Source organism: Heptranchias perlo, chromosome 12, assembly GCF_035084215.1.
Source record: "Heptranchias perlo isolate sHepPer1 chromosome 12, sHepPer1.hap1, whole genome shotgun sequence".
In the NCBI taxonomy this organism is placed as follows: domain Eukaryota; kingdom Metazoa; phylum Chordata; class Chondrichthyes; order Hexanchiformes; family Hexanchidae; genus Heptranchias; species Heptranchias perlo.
The window spans coordinates 22998683-23024365 of NC_090336.1; the positions used below are offsets into that span (position 1 = coordinate 22998683).

The window sequence follows — 25683 nt, forward strand, 5'->3', positions numbered from 1 at the left end:
GTTAGTTGTGGTTCAGAAGTGTTGCCAGTTTTTAAACTAAATTTTCTAGATTTACATTATATAACCATTGTACATTGTGAGAGAATGCTTTGATACTTTTAAGTTTTTTGTGTGTTCAGCGGGAGAAATGCAGGTTTAAGATCTGAAGCAGTTTCTTCATTCTTAGTCCGAGGTTTCGTTGGGTTGGGGAGCAAGACCATCCTGTTGGTTGTGGTCACTGGTCTCTCTATGGGTCAGTCGCTATTTCTGGCTTATTTCCCCTCTGGTGGTAGTCCACTATCTTCCCCGAGGATGTGGTTTGGGTTTTGGATTGGTTTGTATGTGTGTGTGTGTGTGTGTGTGTGTGTGTATGTACTGGGGAAGGGTGCTTCGTGGAAGTCTCAAGAAGGTTAATTTTCCAGTTCCCGGCAGAAGTAGAAAGTCACTCATTAGGATCAGCATATATTCCGCAGGTCCTTAGATACATTTTCTTATGGGGAGTGTTCAAGTTCACTACGAGGCAGGAGTTGGGGGATGCTCCTTCTTGTAGCTACCAGCAGAACTATTCTGTTTAACCTTATCCAAAAGACAGCACCTCGACAATGCAGCACTCCCTCAGTAATGCACTGAAGGTTAGAATCTAATTGAAGGGTTCACATGGTTTAATATAGAATAATGGATACCGAGGACTGAGCACCAGATTGGATGCTAATTGAAGGCTTTGGATGATTTATATGTAGAATAAGGGATGAAAGTTGAGGTGATTTTTTTTTTTGTTTGCAGTGGTCTTGAGGGCAATTAGGGATGGGCAATAAATGCCGGCCTTGCCAGCGACGCCCACATCCCGTGAACGAATAATTAAAAAAAAAAAATCCATTATCATGTGCACCAAAATGTGTGCAAGACTCATTGGGTCTTGAAAAATATTACAATTAGGTGAGTACCCTGTAATACAACGAGAGTGCCTGAGCAGCACTCCAGTCGCACAGCGCTAGTTTGGAACAGAGGCTGAAGGGGAAGCTCAATTGGAATAAACCTGTCCGATGCTCCCCCTGCCCAGTTTCCCTTGATCGTGTGTCACCACTGTCCTGTGCCTAGCACCTCTTTCCTCTCGCCACTGAGCTGACAGCCAACCAGCAGCCCTTCTGCTGGTGCTTGAAATCCCGGCCTTGGCATATGCATATACCTTTTAAGACATCAGGGTGACGTTACCTTCAATAACTTAGTGAGAACATTCATGATGTGCAGAAGTTGGCTCTTGCCTTGTTAACGTTAACTCCAGCTTGCAGGATTGGTGTGCAGGCGTTGATTAGCAGCACCCTGTAGATTTATCTTTTGAGGCCAAAGAATGCAGCGTAGGAATGGGTGATACAAACCTCTGATCCAATCTTGGAGAACTGAACACCCCTCCCATTATCCGTTTGCTTTCTGAGAATGTTTCTCTGGCTGTATCTCAGGCAACTCCTAATATCATGGACTGACGGCAGTGCTGAATAAACATGATAATTGCAGTTATAGTGCATTTCAACCAGCAGAAATAATACATTTTTATTTTACTTTTTTTGTCCCATTTTCTCCCCTCCTTTCCTGAAAGTGCTGATTCTTTGCTGGGTTAGGGTTCCACACATGCTACCAGCCCTCCAGTACCTTTCCCAGGTGGCCATTCTTCATATGTGAGTCTAGACAGTGTCAGTAAGTGTCAACCTGTTTTTTTTTCACCAGATCCTGGAGCATGCTCTGCCTTGCTGGTTTTTCACCTTTCCCTTTCTACTTATTCCCCCTTTAGCTATAGGCACACATTCTGTGTCCCATATATGTCTTTTATTTCTCATTATGTCTCCTTTTGTCTCCTGCTAATATCACTTCTGTCATTTAACCATCTCCTGTTCTCCATCCAAGCACTTCACAAGTTTCATGTCTTGTATGTGTCTTTTTCCTTCCCCCTTTCCCCTTTCCCTTGTTCTGTTCCTTTTTAAAGTGCTGTTCACCTGTAATATCTTCCAGTCCTGAGAGAGACTCTAAGACTTGAAACTTCAACCTCTGTTTTTCCATGGATGCTGCCTGACCTGCTGAGTACTTGCAGCTTTTTCTGTTTTTATTTTCAGATTTCCAACATCTGCAGTATTTTGTCAATAGGCTGTTTGACTACGGAAGTATCACAGCCAAGCCCAAACATGGTACAATACAGCAAGGGTCACTTGATAGTGATCAGAGCTGGAATTCTGCCTGATTTTTTTTTTTCCCCTCCCTAGTTCAAGTGTGCTGAAGCTATTTGTGCCATCGCCACTGCCACACCAGCTGAGGGCAACTAACTCAGCACAAACCAGGACTAAATTATTGGGACTTTCTTGCACATGTGGCTCAGTTACACACTGGGTGGTGAATTTACCAATTGAGCCATAGGTGAGGTGTTAACCATTTTAGCTCCTCCGCTCGCATGTTCGATTACCCTGTAAATACACAATTTACAGACTCCATGCATCACACGCCCACACTAGATCAAAATACACATAGCCTCACACATGAAGAATGGCCACTGGCGTGAGGTAGTGGAGTGTTGCTGGTGTCCATGGAATCAGACCCCATCAAGAGTCAGAAGAGGGGAAAAAATAGTGGGAGCCATGGGATACTTTACTAACAGTTAAGTTTCTGCCTATAGCACATTTGGCTCAGTCCTACAGGCACTATAAATGTTCAAAATGAAAGTATTATACTAGCAATAATAATGTTCCAATGTAAGTTCTGAGTACTGTCAGTAACCAATTCACAGGCTGATCATTATGTGTGTCTTATTTAGCAAATATCAGCCTTTGGGTTTGAAGAAATAATCTGCTCCAGCCCCATATACATGCACACATGCCCTCTTGTATACATACACACTCATATAAACACATCCTCATATATATACACACACACCCTCTCATATACATCCACACACTTATTTACGTACCTCCTCATATATATTCAGAATCACACACTCAGTCACAAATCCTCTCAGATACACACATGCAGTCACATACACACTCCCATCAGTTAAGCATGCATGAATACTGCACTCCTTCCCATTATTGATATGACAATGGTAAACAGATCATGGTAAGGAACAACAAAAACAACAGTGTTGCACTTTCATTGTCATTGTATTTTAAATTATTTGCACACAGCGAGTAACAATTAGATAAGGCAACATTATTGATCCCAGTAAATCAAGTTACTTTAACCCTCAACAGAACGACTATTCATTGCATATGCAGTTTTCTATTGTTTCATTCGCAAAAATGTTTAAAAAAATTTGTAATGCTAAATATGATCAAGCAGAATTACAGTAAACCAGAAGCTTCAGAATCTAGCATTAAACATATGACAAAAATTATTTAATTTTGTTGAATGCTACTTTTAGCTGAAGTTTAGTAATAATCGACTAACAAGATTTTAAATCTGTCCACAAAAGAACTCTGTGGAATCTGCAGAAATTGTCATTTTGAATAAAACACATCTTTCCTTGGTTGGAACTGCTCTCACTTTACCTACATCTTACAGACAGGAGTGAAAAATTCCAGACACCAACTAACTCAGTGAACTACATTCCATTTATAGAGTCTGAAGTTCAAAGTAACTTGCTAACTTGTGAGTAATATTAGTATATTTCTCCATCCATTTCCTGTCCTTCACTATGTCTCTACCTGTATCTCCAGGCCTTCAGTCTGTTTCTCAATCTCTAACCTTCCAGTGTTTCACTCCTCCATCTCCAGCCCTTTAGTCTGTTTCCCTTCATCTCAAACCCTTCAGTCTGGCTCTCTATCTACAACCTTTCAGTGTGTTTCCATCCATTTCTAACCTATTAGTTTGTCTCTTCCACCTTGTCTCTCTTCCCATCTCTGGCCCTTCAGTATATTTTTCCCTCCACCTCTAACTCTTCAGTTGTCTCCTACATCCCTAACCCTTCATTGTGTGACTCATTCCATCTCTAACCTTTCAGTGTGTCTCTATATTCAACCCATTAGTGTCTCTAACTCCATTTCTAACCCTTCAGTGTGTCTCTCACTCTGTTTCTAACACATCAGTGCCTTTCCCTTCATCTCCAATCCTTCAGTGTGTATCCATCCATCTCCAACTCTAGTGTGTTGCTTCCTCCATCACTAATCCTACTATATCTCTCCACTCCATTTAGTGCATCTATCCTTTCATTTCCAATCTTTGTGTCTCTCTTGCTCCATTTCTAGTACTTCTGTGTCCTTCGTGCCTCTATTTCTGAACTTTTAGTATGTCTTGCTGCGTCTCTAATCGTTCAGTATGTCTCCCTTTCCAGCCCTAGCTCTTCACTGTATCTCAATCCTTTAACAGTGCATTCACCTAAATCCCCAATTCTCAAGTCTGTCTCTGCTTCCAACTCCAATTCTCTAATGTGTCTCTCCCTGCATCTCTGTCCTTTCACTGTGTCTCCCATCTCCAAACCTTTGGTGTCTCTCTCTCCATCTCCAATTTTTTGGTATGCCTTTCCCTTCATCTCCAATATTTTATGGTGCAGAGATTTATGGCAGAGTGAAGAATATTTTTCTTATTTAAGGGAATTGGAATTGAGGGAGTTTTGGCTGATGAGGAACAGGTGTATAAAGGATCCATTTTTAGGAAGATGTAATGTGAATACAGCAAGGAAGACAAGGAATGAACTTTTACAAATATAAAATTGTGGAATTGCAATGATGGTAAATAGGGACCTAATAGAAATTACTGATACCTGGCTAAAAGAGGATCTGCAGGGCTACGTGTGCTTGCGTAGAGAAGGATAGAAATTAAGTGGGTGTCACTGTTTATCAGGGAAGGTTTATATGTTGCTGAGAGAAAGGAACTGGGAATTGGCACAGTCTTTGGTAGGTTGATCTGGAAGATAGAAAGGGGAAAAAAATAGTGTTTACAGATGGTCAAGAAAACAAATAAGATGTTAGGATACATAGCCAGGGATGTGACATACAAGTCAAAGGAGGTGTTGCTGACGTTGTATCTGGCCTTGGTGAGGCCACATCTGGAGTACTGTATTCAGTTTTGGTCTCCACATTACAGGAAAGATGCAGAATTATTGGAGGAAGTCCAGAGGAGGGCTGCAAGGCTGATTCCTGTGCAAAGAGGGCTGAGTTATGAGGCAATATTATCGATCCTGGGATTTTACTCTTTAGGAAGAGGAGGGTGAAGGGGACTTGATAGAGGCCTATAGGATTTTCAGTGATATGGAGAATTTTGACAGTAGGAAAATTCTTTGGTGTAGGGTTCAATGATGTTTACAATTAAGGCTGTCAAAGAAAATAAGAAATTTAGACAACTTTTTTTTGTGAGAGGGTGACAGAATGATGTTATAGATTACTAGTGGGGGTGGATGAACAGAAAACCACAGCAGGTTTAAGACATCTGGATGGGATACAGGGCTATTAGTTCTAGAGAACCCATTAAGGAATTTGATGGGAGGTTTGCAAGCAGAGGCTAAGTGCACCAATAGTCTTCTACCCCGTCTCCAACCATTCAGTGTGTCTCTGCCTCCATCGCCAATCATTTAGTGTGTCTCAACTCCACTTCCAATCCTCCATTGTGTCTCTGTCTCCAACTGTTCAGTATGTTTCCTTCTGAATTTCCAACCCTTCAATGTCTCCACCTCCATCTCCAATTCTTAAGTGTGTCTCTCCCTGTATCTTTAGCCCTTCATTGTGTCTCCCCAGCCATCAGTGAGAAATTATAGCAAAAGTAACACTGTGATGGAGCTCTTTTTTTTGGAAAAGTACATTATACATTTGAGGTCCACTAAGATTCCACTCCCTTTACTGTTCACTATCCCCTGCGTTTTGTGTAGATTTCTCCCTTCACTTTGTTTGTTTCAAGTCTGTCCTCTTGTTTCCTACGCAGTGTGAATCTCAGATACTGAACAGATCTCACTGTAACATACTTGGCAATTAATCTTCTAGATGAGAACATTTTGGAAAGATTGGAGTTCATATCCTCAACGTAAATTACATATGGCAGACTACAAAACTCTGATAAGTAATAGATTCCATATTAAAACTATATTTATAGTTCTAACTTCCTGAATATAACTCTTCATTATTTCCCCTCCTGGTTCTCAAATGTACCTGTCTCGCTTATAATGTCAATGATCTCACTGATATTGCCTGGTTCAACTCATGACATCATCCATATGCCATTCATATGAAAAAAGGGACTAAAATTTCTTTGGCTATAAAAGTTTAAATAAAGGCTCAGCATATTAAATTTTTGAACCCTGGACTTTAACTGTTGATCCGGTAACTGTCTAAAGCCTAACTTTGGAAGTGACATTTTTAAAGAAAAATGAGACATGTTTGGTGTATTTGGCCCATCATTGTGAGGAATGTTCATGTTGGGGAATTGAACACCTTCTATTTAAGGCACCCACTGTCAGGATCAAACACTTCCCAGGGCAGGCATAACACAGGTTAAATGCAGAGTAAAGCCCTCTCTAATTCGCCCCATAATAATCCGCAGCCCCAACCCAGAACACCCTTACTGCACCAATGTGACAATTTTCCATTTCCCACACCAGTCATCCTGTGGCCTGATTAAGTGAGGCTGCCAATTTAGGGGTAGTTTTGTGCTGTGTGCCCTTGTTCATTAGGGACTGGTTTGAGACTGCCCAGACTAATTTCACATAGGACCCATACTGCCAGTAGGCTGGAATAGTCAAAGGTGAAATGCCAGCCTAAAACCCCATGCCCTATTTAGTGATGATGATTAGTTCTTGAAACTTCTACAAAGGGAAATCATTGTGCAGCAAGCCTGCATTAAATATGGGTGCACCGTGCAAGCTTGCTTCATGATGTGCTACTTTGGAAGTTCATTGAAAATTTGTGATGTTCAAAATACAGCTTCAGTGTAAAGGTATGGAAGGCCAACCAAAGGAAATGATACATGCAGTCTTCAGTGTTTTATCTCAATATCATTTGATTCTGAGTGCTTATCCATCTTTCCACCATCAGGGATGTTTTCTGCAGTTTCAATTATGATACCCATGAAGTTGACTAGGTCCCCATCATTGAGGGAGAACCTTGAATCATTTGGAGGCGCAGTCTCATTTTTCAGATGTGGCTTCATGTTGGCATCACTGGTGCATTCAGCAATGGTCATGGATTGAGTGTTCTTGGAGGAGGTCCCCATTTCAGAAAACCCTGGGGAGAGCGTGCTTCCTGCCTTGTAATCAATGCCAGAGATGGTTCCACTGTGACTTGGTATCCCTGATCTTCCCAGCATTGAGGAAGTCACTGGTGTGATGGAAAAGGTGGTGCTGCAGCCTCGAGTGTTGAGTGAAGGATTTGGAAGATCTGGGCTGTTGGCATGTCCAAGGGACTCGAGGGTCAGTCTAGGATGCTTGAGTGCTTGGAAACCAATGCTTGCGGTGAGTTTTTGCTTCATATTATTTAGTTTATCTGTGTCGGAAGAGCTGTCTGTGAAGAGGAAGTGTGGACTTTCAGGAACCAGTAGTAGGCTGTTGCTGCTACCAGGATTCAAGCTGCCGGATGAACGTACAAGAGTTTCCTTGCTGCTTAGGAATTGGTTACTTGCAGCACCTTCTACTTCAGTTGCAGCCTGACTGCTTTCTACTACTCTTATCTTCTCAGAAGGTTTATTCAGGGAGGTACCTTTATTGGCATTTACGCTGTTGCCCTTGTCCAGCTCGTCCGCTTTTGAGGCCAACGCACTGATGTTAAGCCCTTGGTTTCCAGCAGAGGAGACAGAGATGTCGGCCAGCATGGAGGGCTTCTTTAAAGGAATCCGTTTGGGTGGAAATGTCATGGGAATGGATTGGATGGGCGTTTGAGGTGCACTATAGTAGCCAGGCCTGTCATAAAGTGAGGAGGAGATGAAGCTGTCATAATCTCCTGCTTCGCTATCCAAGGCCACACAGCCTTGGGTGGATCCTAAGGGCGAATGAGAGGAGGAGGAGGAGGAGGCTTGGTGAAGTCGTGCAAAGGGCCTATTGGGAGGGAGAGATCCTGGCTTATGAAACCCGTTAGATGTTGATTCCGAGCAGAGGAAGCTGTACATAGCAGGCTGCGATAATGTGCTGTTCCTCTTCCTCATTAGGTTAATTCGAGGAGTAGATCTGGAAATGTTCTGCAAGTTCGATGATGGAACTCCCAGGAGTCGGCCCAAGTTACTCAGAAGTGGAGTGGCATGGTTTACTTCTTCATTCTCGTTGATCTGCTCCAGGGGCTGGAACTCCATCTCCTCTTTAAGCATGCTGAAAGGGATACAAACGCAAGTCTTCAGTAAGCAAACATAACGTCCATGTAAACAAAGTACGCTGTGTCTCACAAGACATAAAAACTTGCATTCTGAAGGTTTTCCCAATGCTTCAATTGGAAAGTCACTGTACAACTGAGCATGACAGACAAGAAGGTCCCAAATTAGCTCCCTGTCTATGCAGATCTCAGCTGTGGTGGCATTAACCTCAATACTCCTTGGTTAGGGAGGAAGAAAATTAGCCAGAATTCCAAGTCCTGATCACTATTCAACAATTCCTATATGGAAATGTGGGTTAAAATTAAATTTTACATGATTTTAGGTGGACAGGGTAAATGTGATTTTTAAATTTAAAAAATTGGGAACAGACTATGCTGCAGCACAATCAGGCCATGGCAATGGGAGATGTCTGTCTTCCATTAATTTTATTTGTCTGTGTCAACATGTTTGTCCAGAAGCTAATTAAGTCAAAGGCTGCAAGGTGATTACTGGCTATTTTGAAATGTTAATGTTTGCATGTTAATGGACAGGGGATAGCTGGATTCAATGATACTGATGGGTGAACCATTAAAGGGAGATGTTTGCCATCACTAGCGCCCTCTGGGTAAAATATAAGTTAAGCTATGCTGAGGCTGCCGATAGACTTCCAAGGCATGGTTAGAGCTTGAAAGGTGTCCCCATGGCTCTGATTACTTGGCTTTAGTTCCATCTGGAGATCTGATCTCCATAGATTGTACAATTTTCATCATGAAGGTCTACGAAAGACAGTTTTATCAAATGTCCTGTAACTTAAAGTAGTTTAAGAAATATATTCTAAAAGATTATTTAACCTTTTTTTAAAAAAAAGTTAATTGGCAAAAGAACCAGAGGCGAGATGGGAATTATTTTTACGCAGCAAGTTGTTATGATCTGGAATGCACTGCCTGAAAGGGTGGTGGAATTAGATTCAATAATAACTTTCAAAAAAGAATTGTATAAAAGTTGAAGGGGGAAAATTTGCAGGGCTGTAGGAAAAGGGCAGGGGAATGGGACAAATTGGATAGCTCTTTCAAAGAGCCAGCACAGGCATGTTGGGACGAATGGCCCTTGTGGACTGAATCTACCTTTATTATTTTAAGTATTGTACTTTCAGTAATTTGCTGTTCTTGCTGTTTCAGAGTAGTATTCTATCGTATATAAATCTAACTATTAGTTTTAGCCTATAGCTTTGATCTACAGAGTGGCATTTTCTGCCTTTTGAAATGAATGAGGATCATGTATCTTGCATGATTTCCAGTGGCTAATATCACAAAAAGGGGTAACTGTTAATCCTCTGCATACTGTCACAGACACCGTGCTGATTTCAGTTCACTGGGGTCCACAGTTTTCATAAACAGACAGAGAAAAGTGCTGGGAGGAAGCTGGAGCCATAACTCCCTGCTGGAAAGTGTTAATGTTCCTTGGGACCTAGCTTTAATCCCCAGGAAAGCAGGTGGGCTGCTGCAATTGGCTTCAATGTCCCGGGATAGGGAGATGAAGTTCAGTCACTGTTTTTGCTCCTACCCTCATCCCAGTGACCCTCCTGCTGGAGTGTGTGTGTGTGTGTGTGTGTGTGTGTGGACAGGATTTGGCTTGGTTGTGATGCCCCTACAGTTGAATACCCCACTACCACTCAATGTCTAGGCTGACACAGGAAGAATGCACAGTTGGGAGAGGTACTAGCGGGTAGAGGGCAAGAAAGTTGGCAGGAAAGTTTTTTAAAAAATGGAAATAAGAGGTGGGATTGCTTCAGGTCAATCTAATTCACCTTCTTGTGGCCAAAATGTATCTGGGATCCCAGGTTTTATAAATAGGGGTATGGAGTGCAAAAGCAAAGAGGTAATGCTAAATTTATATATATCATTGGTTAGGCTGCAGTTGGAATATTATGTACAATTTTGAGCACTTTACTTTAGGAATTATATCGCCGCCATGGAAAGTATGCAAAAGCGATTCTCTAAGGGATGAGGGGCTTTAGTTATGAGGAAAGACTAGAGAAACTGGTGCTCGTTGTATGAGAAGAAAGAACGTTAAGAGAAGATCTATTAGAGGGGTATTTAAAAAGCAATCAGGAAAAACTATTTCCACTGGTTAGTGAGTCAGTAACAAGATAGTCTTAAATTTATACCATCAGCATGGGAAACACAGAATGATACAGCACACAGGAGGCCATTCGGCCCATCGTGCCTGTGCTGGCTCTTTGGTACAGCTATCCATTTATTCCCACTCCCCTTCTCTTTCCCCATAGCCCTGCAATTTTTCCCTTCAAGTATTTATCCAATTCCCTTTTGAGAGTTACTATTGTATCTGCTTCCACCACCCTTTCAGGCAGTGCATTCCAGTTCATAACAACTCGCTGTGCAAAAGAAATTCTCATTTCCTCTCTGGTTCTTTTGCCAATTATCTTTAAATCTGTGTCCTCTGGTTACTGACCCTCCTTGTCCTTATTTACTCTATCAAAACCCATCATAATTTTGAACACCTCCATTAAATCTCCCCTTAACCTTCTCTGTTCTAAGGAGAACAATTCCAGATTCGCCAGTCTCTCCACATAATTGAAGTCCCTCATCCCCAGCACCATTCTAGTGTAAATCTCCCCTACACCCCCTCTAATGCCATGACATCCTTCCTAAGGTGTGGTGGCCAGAATTGGACACAATACACCAGCTGAGGTCTAACCAGTGATTTATAAAGGTTTACCATAACTTCCTTTCATTTATTAAAGTGGAGGACAGTGAGTTAGAAAGTATCACAAACTGATTGGCTCAGAGCAAACATACTTTAAAAAAGAATTTCCAGTTTTCCCACCTACTATCTTAAAGGTTTTGACTTTACCTGGGGCAACTTTCCTGTGGTACCTGAGCATTTCTTCATGTTTTAGGTGGCAATGGAGGGCATCACGGCCAAGCCTGAACAAAGGGAAAGGTTAGGAGAAATATCTTTTCATGCCGAGTGCTGTTAGGACATGATCTGCCCTACCAGAAACAATGGTGGAAACAAAATCTATACAAGCTTTTAAAAGGGAAGAGGATAAAACTCTGAAAAAGAAAAAATTAAAAGGGTATGGGGAAAGGGCAGGCAATTGGGACTCAGCTCTTTCAGAAAGCCAGTGCAGCGACTATGGGCTAAATGTGCTGTGAAATTCTATGATCAGTGTTGGGACCAGTAAGGCCCAAGGCCTGGGAGAAGGTTTTCCTAATGACCACTATTCACTGACCTCTGATGGAAAATGTCCTTGGTGGATGTTCATGTGTGATGTCCCCATGGTAGAATAGTCTGCTAACATTTACTGTCTAGGCTCACGTGAAAATTTGCTACTTGGGTGGGTACCAAAGGGTGGCACGTGACCGTGGAACATTAATCAAACATGAGTTAACACATTTAGAAGAGGCAGAAGAGAGGGGAGAAAATTGGCAGAAAAAATGGGGGAGGGGAAAAAGACTTGGGTTGTGATAACATTAAGGATGTAAGTAAAATACAAACAGCCCAGGGATGCAACGTGTTGGAGCGTGAATGTGAGTGCTCCTCTGCGTATATCTGTTCTCCATGGGGAAAGTCCCTGGACTTTGTTCAGCACCTATCCCTGAATGCAAAGACGAGGACAGGAACTCGCCACACAGAAGGGGTATTTGCTAAGTTTTACTCAACGGCCACAATCCTGAACACTATCTTGCTTGAAGGCCACTCTTGGGAATGCTGCACCACGCTACAATGCAGTTCTGTGCCGGAAATTCTCCACACAGTGAGCTCCTGATTTCAAGTGTGCCACCTCAGACAGTTGCCAAATGGCAGCCAGGCACTTCCCCACAGGAAAGGGAAAAGGAAGACCTTAGGACTGATAGTTATATTAAAACTATAGCAATATTAGTGTACTCTGAACGCATTAGTAATCCATTATTGTATCTGCTATTTTAATGGCGGCATTAACCTATTTAAAATAAATGGACTAATATTGGAAATTTCTAACTGACGCCACTAATCCCATGAAGGTATTTACAGTAGACCTGAATTCGTAACAATGTTTTCATGTGGTCATCTGCTTATGCCCTACCTAAATGCATGAACCACGATTATTTAGAGGCAGCTTATCAGGTGAGGCACTAGAATTTTGCGTGTGCATGGGAATGGGGAGTTGGTGTCGCTGTGAGCAGCAGCTTGAGCCCTGGATGAGCAGCATGGAGACGAGAGGTGGGACCCTGCTCCGCTTAGTGGTGGTTGGATTCCACAAGAGGGGCTGCCAGGTGAGCAGCAGGCCAGCTCGGAGGTGTGGGCTGAGAGAGGACTGGGCTGTAAGATTAGACGGAGGTTCACGATGTGCATATTGGGAAGAACGAGTTCAAGGAAAGCAGCTGGCTTTGCCAAAGTGAATTTTATTCCCTCTCCTCCCATTTGTTTACTGGTTCCCTTCTTTTCTTTGACCTTTATTTCTTATAATGAAAGATAGCTTCGGACAAGAAAATAAAACACATTGCTCATGCACAAAGGGCCGATTATCATGGTAACACTTTGGCTTGGTTAGGCAAGTAATAGCTGTGCCTCACCCGTCCTAAAGGTCGCCAACCGCCATTGGGATTATTGGTAAAATTTGCTTTTTCCAGCTCTCTAAAGAATTTCATTGTAAAAACTTAAGTCCAATTAACCTGATATCAAAAGTGGAGCCAAGGAAGGAAGGTTTCCGGTGTTCAGAGGTCACAGTGGTGTATGGAGGTTTAGGGTCATTGTCATTCCAATATTTATCCTTTTCAAGAGCTGGTAAGTTCTGATGCATCTCATCTACTGCCAAGAGAGAAACCTAAAAAAAAAAATCAGAGAATATGAATTCTCAACCCCACTGAAAAACTAAATCTCCATACAGCAGGTAGATGGAGTTAAGATACAGATCAGTCGCGGTCTAATTGAATGGCGGAACAGGCTCGATGGCCTACTCCTGTTTCTATATTCCTAATTACATAATGAGTAACCCTCACACTAAATAAGCTGTACGATTACAGTGAGAACTCTCACACTGCTGAATAAACAAACTCTGTACAATTACACAGCAAGCTACCCTTATACTGCTGAATAAACACAAAATCCACAGTTACATGTTAAAGTAATCTTTAACCTGCTGACTAAGCATGAACTGTATACAGTTTTAGCAAGGGTACAGGTTACATGCCATGTAATGTACAGAGTTCCTGTTTATTCAGCAGCGTAAAGGTTAAGCACCGTGTAAATGTTCAGAAGTCCTCATTATTCAGCCCGAGCCTCGCTCTCTCTTGCATTGGTGACTGTCATGAAATCAAGAGACTCCAGATAGCTGTGGAAAATACATTACCCATAATTTAATGCAATACTCACTAGTGCATTTAATACCGAGCTCGGTTTTTGATCTAAAGTCATCTCAACCTCCCTCTGGAGGCCAAGACTCCAGTCCCATCATCTGGAGACAGAGCTCCCCCTACTCTCTAGGGGTGAAGTTAACATCATACCACTTTTGGAGCCTAACATCCCAACAGTCCAACTCACCAGAGAGTAAAGTCATATTAACTTGATCTAATATGGTAATATAATGAGACTAAGCTCCCATCAGCCTTAATACCTGGAGGCTAAAATCCCAACAATCTTGATAAAAGCTAAAAATCCCACCAACCTCCATGCTGGAGTCTGAAGCCCCTCAGGTCCAATCATCGGCAGCCAAGGACCCATTAACCCAACATGCCAGAAGCTAAAGTCCCATCAGCCCCGTTAGACGAATGCTAGAATCCCATCAGGTCCATGTATACAGACTAAGGTCCCATCAGCCCCACTCAGTAGAGGTTAAGGTCCAATTAGCCGGACTGGCTCACTAAATCATAAGAGCCAGGCTCAGCAGCTTATAACTTGTCTCACCCTGCAATTAAATCACAAGTTTGGAACCATTCCCTTGTGGCTGTTTATGCCATTCCAATTGTATGCAGGGTTTTAATTTCTGTAAAGACTGTATTATCTATTAGAATAGGTGAACAATTATTATTGTACAGTCAACTACTCAAGCAGGAGACTGTCACTGTAACAATTGACTAATTTTCCTGAAAATCCCCCTGTTGTTCTGACATAACTGTGGCAGTTGTGTAATCCTCCAGTTTCTGAACACTGGGGTCTCTAGAACAGATTGTAGGACAGTTTGTTGGTTACCTGGAAATTTCTGTCGATGAGCCAGTTCGCCTCAAAGTCATCATCGTCCTCACCAAAAGGGTTAATGAGCTGCTCAGCTACCTGTGCAGTTACAACCATATTAATAGTGAGCATGGCCTTTAATGTTGATCTTTTTCCTTACTTCCCCTTGTTAAGTTAATATATGTATAAAAGACTGGCCATATTTTCAATTTCTCCCCTCCCCTCCCCTCCCGATGATGATGCGGATTTATGATGGGGTTGAGTTCCACAGCACCGCATATAATGGCCAATCTTTATGCATGAGCCTAAACTGTGTTTCAACAGGCCATTCATGCATGATAGCACATCTGATCCTGTGTCATCTGACATCCACACACACATGCACTTTCTAAGAGGTATCACGAGATAGAGATCAGGAGCAGGAACCTTGACTGATTTTAATTCTCACAATTGTAATATCTGTACTGTCACTCCAGCAGAGAGCAACTAACTCAGTACAGAGCAGGGATCCTGGGACTTAGTGGTCTGTAGGGCTCAGTACCACGCCATATGGTGCATTAACACATTCAGCTGTCTGGGAGCTGGTCAGATTATTTCTATGCAATAATTGCAGACAGTTCTATATTTATCTTCATAAACCCAATAATTTTGTCACCATTGTTAACCCCTCAGTGTGGATGTTATCACAGGTCAACTACATGGACCACCAGTGTCCGAATTGCTATCAAAGGACTTCAAACTAAATAAACATAAATAACAAGGCTTTATATATTATAAAGTAAATCCTAGTGTTTTACTCTTAATTGCTTTCAATGAGAACATTTTTTAATAATCACTCCTACCTGCTCATTAACCCCTATGTAATTACTTGCAACTCTTCTTCAATCTTATAGATGTCTTTCTATAGCTGATCAATATTCACAACTCAAGGCTGATGGAGCAGATCACAGGGGGACATTTTACACAAAAATAAAAAAAGGATTTGATTTAATGGAATTCATCTCCCCACCCCACCCCCCCCCCATCACCCAACTTTCTCCTCTATTTATTTCATGCCTCTTCTACTAAAGGCACTGCTCCACAGGTCTCTGGTTCCTCACCCATGTGGTCATTCTTCATTTGTGAGGCTGAAGAAAGACCAGTGGCAGGCAATTCAATAGTAGGGGCACCACAACCAAGTCTGATGCTGTCCTGGTCCGTTGTTCACATGCCCGTATTTTCCAGCAGGAGTCACTGAATGATGGGAACCCTGGTCTTTTTTTTTTCTCTCTCCCTAGCCCAAGTGTAGAGGTCAATTGCCGCACTCTAACTGCTGCTCTGGATGAGATTATCTAATTTAGCACAGGCCAGATATTGAACCTGAGACCTGCCTGTATGTCTCAGTTTTACAGTGCATTTATCAACTCAGCCAGCAAGGGGCTCAAAACAAGATTTCTATCATTCTTTGATAGCCCCTGTATATCCACCCAAGATTAAACACTTCTGAATTTTTTTCAGAACACATCTAGTTTGAGTCATTACCTTAAGCCAGCCAGCATAAAAGAAAAACTGCAACAGGGTGAAGGCGGGGATGTAGAGGTCGAGCTCGTGACCTGGGTAACTCTGGCTGGGATCGAGAAACTGCCGACCAATCAGACAGGCAAGAAAGAAACTGTAAACGGCAATGGTGACGACCTGGGATACGACAAACACAGAGGGTGAGACCGATGTGAGTCAGACCACACATCATTTCAGTTAGAATTAGACCCCAACAGAATCTCAAGGAGCACTGTCTTCCTTTTATTTACAAACCAAGCATGAAGTTACTAAAATGAATTACATATCGAACAACTGTTTGTGACGCTGGCATGAGAATGACACACAGCTCTTTCACAAACTAAAAAAAAAAGTTTGGCAAATATTTTCCTGGCCAAGAACTGACATACAATTTGCCCTACATCTCAGTTTTACTGACACGTGGGCTATGATAGAGTCAGTTTTGCTGTTGGCATAACTGATATTTGGGACGACTTGTGCAGTCTGCACTGTGCAAAGAATTAATAAACATTCAGGTTTTTAATCATGTTGGTCTCAACCATGTTAATGACCACCTGTATGCTATGTAAAACCCTTCTCAGTTTGATTTGGGCCAATCAACCTCCGGTTAAGCCTGTGTGGGCATCTAACTTTATGATAAGCTATTGAAAAAAACAAATGCAGGTTTCCTAAAATCAGAATCACTTCAAGTTTTGCAATACAGTTGTTTGTGTCTCTAGGGGGAATGAGGGCTCTCTGGCTGGCATTGTGCATGTGTTGATTACAAATCCCTTGAAGCAACAACAGAAGTCATTTTGCTCTCCTGTGAGATGGTGGGAGTCATTTTTGTCCCCAACGCCATGTAGTGGCACTGCCCGATCTGTCAGCCTCAGTTATCATTCTCTGGGTGTGGTTTGGATGTATCTGCCCAGTGTAGCTCTAAGCCATACACCTGAAATAGTGTTTCTTACCTGTGTGTAAACGAGTGGGACACTGATCCAGTCGTAACTGTACAGCTTCTCACACTGACTGCGCAAGTTATTCACCTCCTGTAGAAACAACACGGTTAAATATAGTCGGGACCGTTCCCCATTTCTCAATGGCAAACGATTATGCTCAATTTCTAAATCGGGGATATCTGCAACATCTACGGTTTTGTTCCACTCTGCCTCCAGCCGAACTACTAGTCACTAAGTGGTCTTCAAGAACTCTGATCACGCCATTTCCCCCTCTACCAATGCTGCTCACCCCACCACATCTCAATCTTCCTCCTTGCTGTGAACTGACATCGAGGTCAGACAGTATTTCAATTAGATGCTGCTCCTTATTTTATAGGATTTGCTGGTTCAGTGCTGGGGTAATCATGACCCACCACGACACCCTCACTGCAAACTGCCCCCTAGTCCCGCTAAGATGTGCTTAGGGACTTTAATCTGTTTCCTGGCAATGGCCAGGGATGCAGTTTTTAGGATTGCACGTTGGGCCTCGGACCTTGAAGCTGGAGATTGGGGCTTGATGTTCTGTTCAGGGTTGGAATAGCAAGCAGCATTGGGCCCAAGGTCTGGTCGTGGCCACTGTCCCAATTTAAGAACCCCAAGGCAAGTGGTAATAGTGCCACCTATCTTGGAAAACAAGTTGAGAGGTCTCCGAGGGAAGTATGTAAGAGCTTCTCCACCTTTAGAGTCCTCCACACCGGGAAGGGGAGGGTAATTTTAACCTAACCCGCTCGGCAGGAAACTGACTGGATCGGGTTGGCCGCCCGTTTTATACCCCACCTGAAATCATTGGAAAGTAAAATCGGGCGGGGTGTAAAACGGGTGGCCGACCCAATCCCATCAGTTTCCCACCGGGGGGGGCGTGTTAGGTTAAAATTGCCCTGTAATTTCCATCAGAGGTAAATAAAATACATAGCTACGTTTAATCGAAACGGAATAACGCAATAGAAATAGGCATGACAGGAAAGTGTTACAAGAAGTATGACACTTACAGGAAGTGCACACATTCACAAGATTTTTAACATATTATAGGTGAGGACCTATTAAAGTCAGTTTTTATAGCTGATTTAAAGTGGGACAAAATGAGGGGGGGAAATAGAGCTCAAAAAGAAAGGGTAAATTCAGAAAAAAAGTTATTATGAACATCGCTTAACTTCAAGAAAACAAGCGAGGGACTAATGCAATACAGTTAAGCTTAAATGACAACTGACAATTATTTACAATTCATAGACACCACTTTTATGGGCCTCAATGATCGTTCTAAAAGTAATGTAACGTAAGTTTCCATATCACAAAATACTACCAAGCTATTTTAGCAGTAAAAGGTGTGTGCCAAAAAATGTTTGTTTAAAGTAGCACATCACTGCCATCATGGAACAAATGTTTTCAAAGCCTGAAAGAGTTGATGCTAAAGTAATTTTGCAATATGTGCTATGAGCTGTATACTGTGATCGCTGTATGCCGTGTATCCATTTTGTTATTAACGTCGCTGTAGTCATTATCGAGGCTCTTCAACGTGTGTCCTGACATCATAGATGCAGTGTGTGTGTATCTCTGGGCCTGATTTTTGGTAAGAAAAGCAGTAGGAAATTTCAGGAGTTGTTTTGCTCAAAACCGATTCACCAGCCAAAAAAAAGTGATTTTAATCGGTGGAAACTGGTAGAAGCTGATTTTAAAGGTGCCTAAATATAGATGGTCTATAGAAAGATTGGTAGATAGATAGAATGGTGCAGTGATAGTGTTTACCAACCCATGTGCCATTTCTTCTTGTGGCTTATTCAAACGTAAAGATCTTAACCAGACTGTAAGGACTAGGCAATGATAGGGTTTCCACTTTTTTGCCACAGCACAGACCAGCAGGATAAGGAATAAGGATCATAAGTAACCGTAAGACAGAGTTGGGTAAAAATGGACCTCTGCTTTACAAATCGGATTTTTGGTATGTGGTTTACACTTTAGAAATTTCTGGACAGCCCACTCAAGAACGGACCGAAAGGCCTAAAAGTAGAAAGTTGGTGACCCTCGTCATTCAGCAACTGCTTCCCCATGGAGGAAGGAAAGGAAACTAGAGAGAGTGTCACTCTGGGACACACTATGTACCTTAGAGGAGCAATGGTAGGGACCTAAGAGCAGGTTATTTGAAATCACCTACGACTCATAGGGGTGAATTTTCAGTCCTCCTGCTCGGTGGAAACGGGGTGATGGTGCCCCGAAATGGTGGACAATGACCTACCACCATGTTGCCGCCATCGCTGTGTCTACAGTAATGCTCCCCCAGGCCTACCGCTGAATGGCTGAAGTGGCCCCCGAGTCAGGCAGTAGACTTGAAATGTTAATCAGGGTCTTATGACATATATAGAACCCTGAGTGCTATTTTTGGTCTGAACTGGGCGGAGCGAGCACTTAATTTTTGTGCAGTCAAGGGACCGCTAAGACTGAGCCTGTGAGTCCGAAGGAAGGGCCCAGATTCCAACGCTGCCCAATCAGGTGCAGACACTCACTCTGAAGATGTGCGCCAAAGACACATAGTCACTGATTCGATCTTCCTTCCTCGCTTTCACCGCTAGGTTGACGAACCACACACAGGGAACCCAGAACTTATTGTGAGGCGAATTCAAGCTTTCAAACTTCTTGTGCTCATCTGGAGTCATGAAACCTGGAAGCACAAAGACAAGAGGCACAGGAAAGGATGAGGAAGTCACTCTGTGATATATTTCCGGTTGAATAGCCGATGTACATCTGCTATTTTTCTGCTGATATTTTCTGCTATTGCTCCCAACAGCCCGCGATTTCTCATTTTAATGGGCGGAAAATTACGTGCTGGCAAGTGCAGAAGCGGAAACCCTGGCCCATATGTCGCCTTGTTGAAATCTGGCAAATAATTCTTTCCTCATTCCCTGGAGGCACTAACTGAAGCTGAAGGCTGGCTGCTTCCTAGCACCCCTTTCAAGTGCTCATTATTGATTTGTGAGCTGAGATGGTGAATGTCAGCAGGATATTTCACTGCAGGGGCATCACAACAAACCCAATCCTGTCCTCTTGTAAACAACTTTACAACACCAAGTTATAGTCCAGCAATTTTATTTTAAATTCACAAGCTTTCGGAGGCTTCCTCCTTCCTCAGGTAAGTGTCCTCAGTCAACATCCACAAACACATTTTCAGCACGGGTCATTGAATAATAACCAGGAGTGGAAACTGGCTGATTTTCTCCTGCCTATCCAAGGGGTGCTGAGGCCAACTATCTCCACAACTGTTGCCCCAGCTCAGATCAGCAACATAACAAGAACAGTCCAGGGACTGAATATGATACCTTGTGATCTGTATGGCTCAGTACTATACTGGGTGGATATTTTTTCCATTTTTTTTTTAGGGTAGTATTTTTTGGGTATCCTTTTTTTTGTAGTGTTATCCACTTTATTTATCTGTCAGGAGCTTGGCTGGCCGGTTGGCTTCCTGTAATCAGCCCCATAAGAGGCACCAAGGACTGATTCTCAGCTGTGATTTTTCCCTTTCTCCTATCTAAATTTCCCCATCCCCACCGATTTCAGCTCCCTGCCCTGATTTCCCTTTCCCTCTCTTGACTTTCCTTTTCCCCATCTCTCCCAAACTTCCATTCCCCCATTACATCTCCCCACCCACCTCTGATTTTCCCTCTCCCTTATTTTTCTTCCCCCCCCCACCCCCGCGCGCAACATCTCCTAGATACGGATGCAGCCCTGCCTAGGGCGAGGCTCCGACCCTGGGCCCTTTTCCTGTAAGCCTCCTCACCTGCCTCCATCATGTGCCTCATGGTGGGAAAGCGTTTGTAGACGGCGGTGCTGACCGAGCGGAAGGTGAGGATGGAGGCGAGGTTCGCGTAGCGCATCAGCGTCCTCCGCAGCATCCTGCCGTACTCATCCGTGCCTTGGACGTGACAGGATACGGTGCACATGAGGCGGTCCAGCCATGGCATGCTCTGGTACTGACTCCACCAGCGAGAGACGACCAGACTCACGTAGAAACCTAGGCAGAGGCCGTCACCAGTGAGTAGTAAAACAGCAGGGAACAGGGCCCACCGTAGCGCTTTTAGTCGACATTATCGTATCGCACTCCTAATGTAAACTTGGTCTCATACTTTAGTGGGGAAGAGGAAGGTCCCTGAGCAGGCGGTGTTGGTTACATGGTCAAAAGAGGTCAGCTTTTAAAATGGAGGGAGACAGGTGACAAGTGGTTTTTGGAAGAGTGAGAAGACATAATGACCGTGTAGAAACTAGGTGAGCCCACAAGGCAGTGTCATTACACAACTAACCTGCACTGCAGGTGTTTGTTCGTTTTTTTTTTAGTCGGCCGAGTCACCTGCCTGACTATTAATACCTGCGAGGCGGGGTCCAAACCAGGGCATTAGGACCCCGATTGCATTTTAACCGCCGACTGAGCGGCGGCTCCACTCGGTCAAACTGGTCAGAGAGGGGCGGGGGGAAAGAAGCGGAGGCTCGACAAGGTAAGTTTTAAAACTTATCTTTTGTGGGCATCTCCGTCGGCGGGGGGGAAGAGTCCGAATCACCTCATGTCCGTCCTGTCATCCGCGTCTTCATACACCAGATTAAGGCAAAAATAGAGCAATTGCTTCATTTCAAATTATAATTTGTTGCAGTGGAAAACCTCGAGGGGAAGAGAGCTTCAAAGAATAACGCGACAGAAATTGAATAAAATAACACCGAGCACAAAATTAAAGATAAATTCTACTTTCAGGTGTTCTCAAACCCCAGGGGGCCGTTTAAATGCTGACTCCCTGTTAACTTGTCAGCTGCCATCTGGATTGTACAGAACACTCCTGATTGGGGGGGGGGAAACAATTAAAATATATTTACATACTAAAATGAAGCTCTCACCTGTTATTGGGGAGAGGTCCTTAGGCCTGCCTTAATACCCAATTGGACAGCCCCCCCCCCCCCAATTGTTTTGTGGAGCCCTTAGGAGGAGCATTCCTGCTCCTTCCCACTCCGCAAGAAACTACACTCTGGTAAGTATTGGGGCCTTTCTTTGAGCAGCCCCGTTAGGCTGCTCAAGACCTGGAAGTGCAGGCTCCAAACTAAGGCAAACAAGTTTAGCCATCCTGGCCTGAGATTGGCGCAGGAGTCTCATTTCAATATTGAAAAGAGGCCTGCGCTCATTTCAGGCGTCCTCCAGGCCTAAAACAGTCCCCGACCAATTTAGCAGTGCCTCGAACGGCCATGCAGATCAGGCGCGAGTCTCGACACTGCCAAATTGGTTATTGTTGCACTTGTTATGGGCCCCTAAAACGGGCGCAACAATATTGAATTTAGGCCCCTCATTCTAGATTGTACTGAGGAGGACTTAACAAGAGAGAAAAAGATTTCAAAGCAAACTCAGCCACAAAATCTCAACCTTCATCTACAAGTAGAGGGAAGATCAAGAAAACCTGCTGAAATCCAATAGAATTCTTACCGAGCACAAATGACATTGGGATCAGGTCAGCATAATTGTTACAGTTGATGGCCATTTTCTCAAAGAAGCGCTTTTGGCTCTCATTCAGCATAAACCTACAGATATCGGAAGAATAAAGTACAAAGCACCATGACTGTTAAGCAGAACTCACAGCGAACTCGGAAGGCATTGTACTAGGTATATTGTTTTAATTCAGAAACCTCTGTGATAGGCCAAGACCCATAGTCCAGGACAGGCAAAGTTGGAAAGAGCAGAAGAGAAGATAAATCAGTAAGCACTGGCTAGTTGCTGCCAAGCTTTGATTTTAAAAGTGCCTAGATTGTTGGAGAGTGGAATGACAGGAGGTAAGGGATTCCAATTTTGAGGACCTGAGAGAGAATCATATACAATTACATAGAATCTACAGCAGGAAAAGGGCCATTTGGCCCAACTGGTCTATGCCGGTGTATATACTCCATACGAGTCTCTTCCTCTCTTCCCTTCTCCCTCATGTATGCATTAAGCTTCCCCTAAGTGCATCAATGCTATCTGCTTCAACCACTCGATGGGGGACAACGAGTTCCATATTCTCACCTCCACTAAAGAAATTCTTTCTACATTATTTAATTTGTTAGTAGATATCTTATATCTATGCCCCATTCTTCTGGACTCACCCACAAGTAGAAACAGTTTCTCCACATTCACCCTATTGAACCCTGTCATGATTTTAAAGAACTTTATTTGGTCTCCTCTTAGTCTTATCTTTTCCAGAGAATAGAACTTCAACCTGTTCAATGTTTCCTGATAGTTGCACCGTCTCAATTCTGGTAACATCCTTGTAAATCTTTTCTGCACTTTGTTAACAGTAGGAGATGGTGCATTGAGTCTTGATTTCCACACTGTCAGCAAGAAGGAAGAATTTGAGGATGGCAGTACTGTGATACAAACACAATGGTACCACTGCTATCAGAGGAGCCAAGCACAATTTCAGTGGATAAGCTTTCCTTTGGTTGATGTATGTTAGCAACATGGTAAAGACCAACGGAAATCTAACCCCCAGAAAGCTTTTTGAAGTTTCACTGCAGACAGCAATAAATTTAATCAGTCATGATGTGCCATTATGTATTCTTGCTGTGGGTGGGCCAAGAGCTCAGCCTGTCCCCACAGGCCATATATTTGGTTTTTGAATTATTGGCTTGTACAGACCAACCCACCTTTAGAGATGGTCTGTGGCAGGAAACTTAAAGTTGCACCCATAACTTAGAAGCTACAGTATATGTAGAATTGTGTACATGTGCAGTTGTTGTCTCAGTTTCCACCAGGACTTAATCTCAACTTGGCTCAGTTGGTAACACTGACACCTCTAATTCAGAAGATCATGAGTTCAAGCCCCACGTCAGACCGTGGGCATATAATTTAGGGGGGCACTTCATTGCTGTACTGAGGGAATGTTGTATTGTTCGAGGTACCATCCTTCATGTGACGTGGTTAACAGTGGATCCAACTGCCTGTTCAGGTGGATGTTAAAGATCCTGTGACACAGCTTGTGGAAGAGCAGAGGTGACCTGGCCAATATTTCTCCCTCAACCAATACCACAAAAACACTTCAAACTGGCCATTCCTTTGGCCGGTGTGTGTGGGGTCTTGTGTGCAAAATGGGTGCTTTGCTTGCCTAAAGAAGAACAGTAACTGTACTTTAAAAAAAACCTCATTGTACATGAAACACTGAGAGATGTGGTATGGTGACACATAAATGCAAGTCTTTCTTCCAGTTTGTGCCTTGCAGCCTGTACCAGTATTCAACCAGCCCGCTTGATTGCCACCCCATCCACCACCCTAAACATTCACTCCCTTCACCACTGGCGCACCATGGCTGCAGTGTGTACCATCCACAGGGTGCACTGCAGCAACTCGCCAAGGTTTCTTCGACAGCACCTCCCAAACTCGCAACCTCTGCCACCTAGAAGGACAAGGGCAGTGGGCACATGGGAACACCACCACCTGCATGTTCCCCTCCAAGTCACACACCATCCCGACTTGGAAATATATTGCCATTCCTTCATCGTTGCTGGATCAAAATCCTGGAATTCCCTACCTAACAGCACTGTGGGAGAACCTTCACCACACGGACTGCGGCGGTTCAAGAAGGCGGCTCACCACCACCTTCTCAAGGGCAATTAGGGATGGGCAATAAATGCTGGCCTTGCCAGCGGCACCCACATCCCATGAACAAATAAAAAGAAGTATTTAAAGTAGAGGAAGATAAGAAAAAAAAAGTGCTGGTGAGGGAGCAAAGCAACGAGAAGAGTAAATGGGAGGGAGGAGGAAAATGAGGAAAAATATTCCACATAAAGTACAAAGAGAAGCTTCAACATGGTGAGGTGATCTTCTGTCTCCTAAGCCTAGCCCCTCCTGGTGTAGACTGCTCTTACCTGTAAATGCAGCTGAGAGTGAGGTAAAGCAGCATAAAGATGAGGAACTCCTTGTACAGCAGTTTGTATATGCTGGCCTTCCACTGTAGCAGCAGCTTGGAAAATCCACACAGGCGGGCATTAGCCACGCGGCTCGTGTATGTCACTGTCATACTGCGGCCTGGAGAGAGAACACAACATGAACTGTTGCCAGTGGATGATTATCTGAGAAGGTGCAACAGACTTTATTTTCTTTCCCTCCACTTTTTTCCCCCTCCCCCTGTCCTGAAGGCGCTGACTCATGTTGGGATGCGGTTCCATGGGTACTGGCCATCATTAAGTACGTTGAACGAATCACCATTTTATGAGTATCAGTGGACTATTCAACCATGGGGGAGTGGGTTCACGAGCTGAGTCTGATCTTGCCCTCAGTTGAAATTCGCACGTGCACTTCTAGTAGGAGTCAATTGATAGTGATTGGGAGTGGGAATCCTGGCTGATTTTTTTTAAAACCCCATCCCAGCACATCGTTAGTGAGACCAATTGCAGTGCATATGCTGCTACCCAGGCTGAGATCAGCTAACTCAGTACTGACTGGGGATTGAGCTTGACTGACTACCACAACAGCTGGTACATTTACCATCTGAGTTAGTGGCCAGCTCGGAAAAAGCCACCTTGAGACGTTAAACATCTGCCCTCTCAGGTGGACATAAAAGATCCCATGGTACTACTTCGAAGAAGAGCAGGGGAGTTCTCCCCGGTGTCCTGGCCAATATTTATCCCTCAACCAACACCTCAAAAAACAGATTATCTGGTCATTATCATGTTGTTTGTGGGACCTTGCTGTGCATAAGTTGGCTGCTGCCTTTCCTACATTACAACAGTGACTACACTTCAAACCGTACTTCATTGGCTGAGGTTGTGAAAGGAGCTATAT

The 25683-nt window shown here is 43.5% G+C and overlaps 2 protein-coding genes across 3 annotated transcripts in view; one reads left to right on the forward strand and one right to left on the reverse strand.

The window, feature by feature from the left end:
• Positions 1-3109: 3109 nt before the first annotated feature.
• LOC137327892 (bestrophin-4-like) lies at positions 3110-24919 on the reverse strand. 2 transcript variants are annotated; one of them, XM_067993792.1, is made up of 10 exons: positions 24768-24919; positions 22357-22451; positions 20677-20910; positions 19409-19563; positions 16884-16961; positions 15919-16071; positions 14416-14496; positions 12900-13051; positions 8042-8239; positions 3110-7972 (listed from the first exon to the last, which is right to left on the reverse strand). In XM_067993792.1, exons 1-10 carry the CDS (start codon positions 24917-24919, stop codon positions 6919-6921), a joined length of 2352 nt encoding a protein of 783 aa, XP_067849893.1. In that variant the 3' UTR covers positions 3110-6918. The 2 variants fall into 2 exon arrangements, with proteins under 2 accessions (XP_067849893.1, XP_067849892.1); XM_067993791.1 differs by having other exon boundaries at positions 3110-8239.
• LOC137327893 (guanine nucleotide exchange factor for Rab-3A-like) overlaps positions 8213-25683 on the forward strand; it is a 110979-nt gene continuing 93508 nt past the window's right edge. The window contains exons 1-2 of the mRNA XM_067993797.1: positions 8213-8267; positions 15895-16105. Of these exons, the coding sequence (XP_067849898.1) occupies positions 16104-16105 (2 nt within the window). The 5' untranslated portion in view covers positions 8213-8267; positions 15895-16103. The remainder of the gene's footprint in view (positions 8268-15894; positions 16106-25683) is intronic.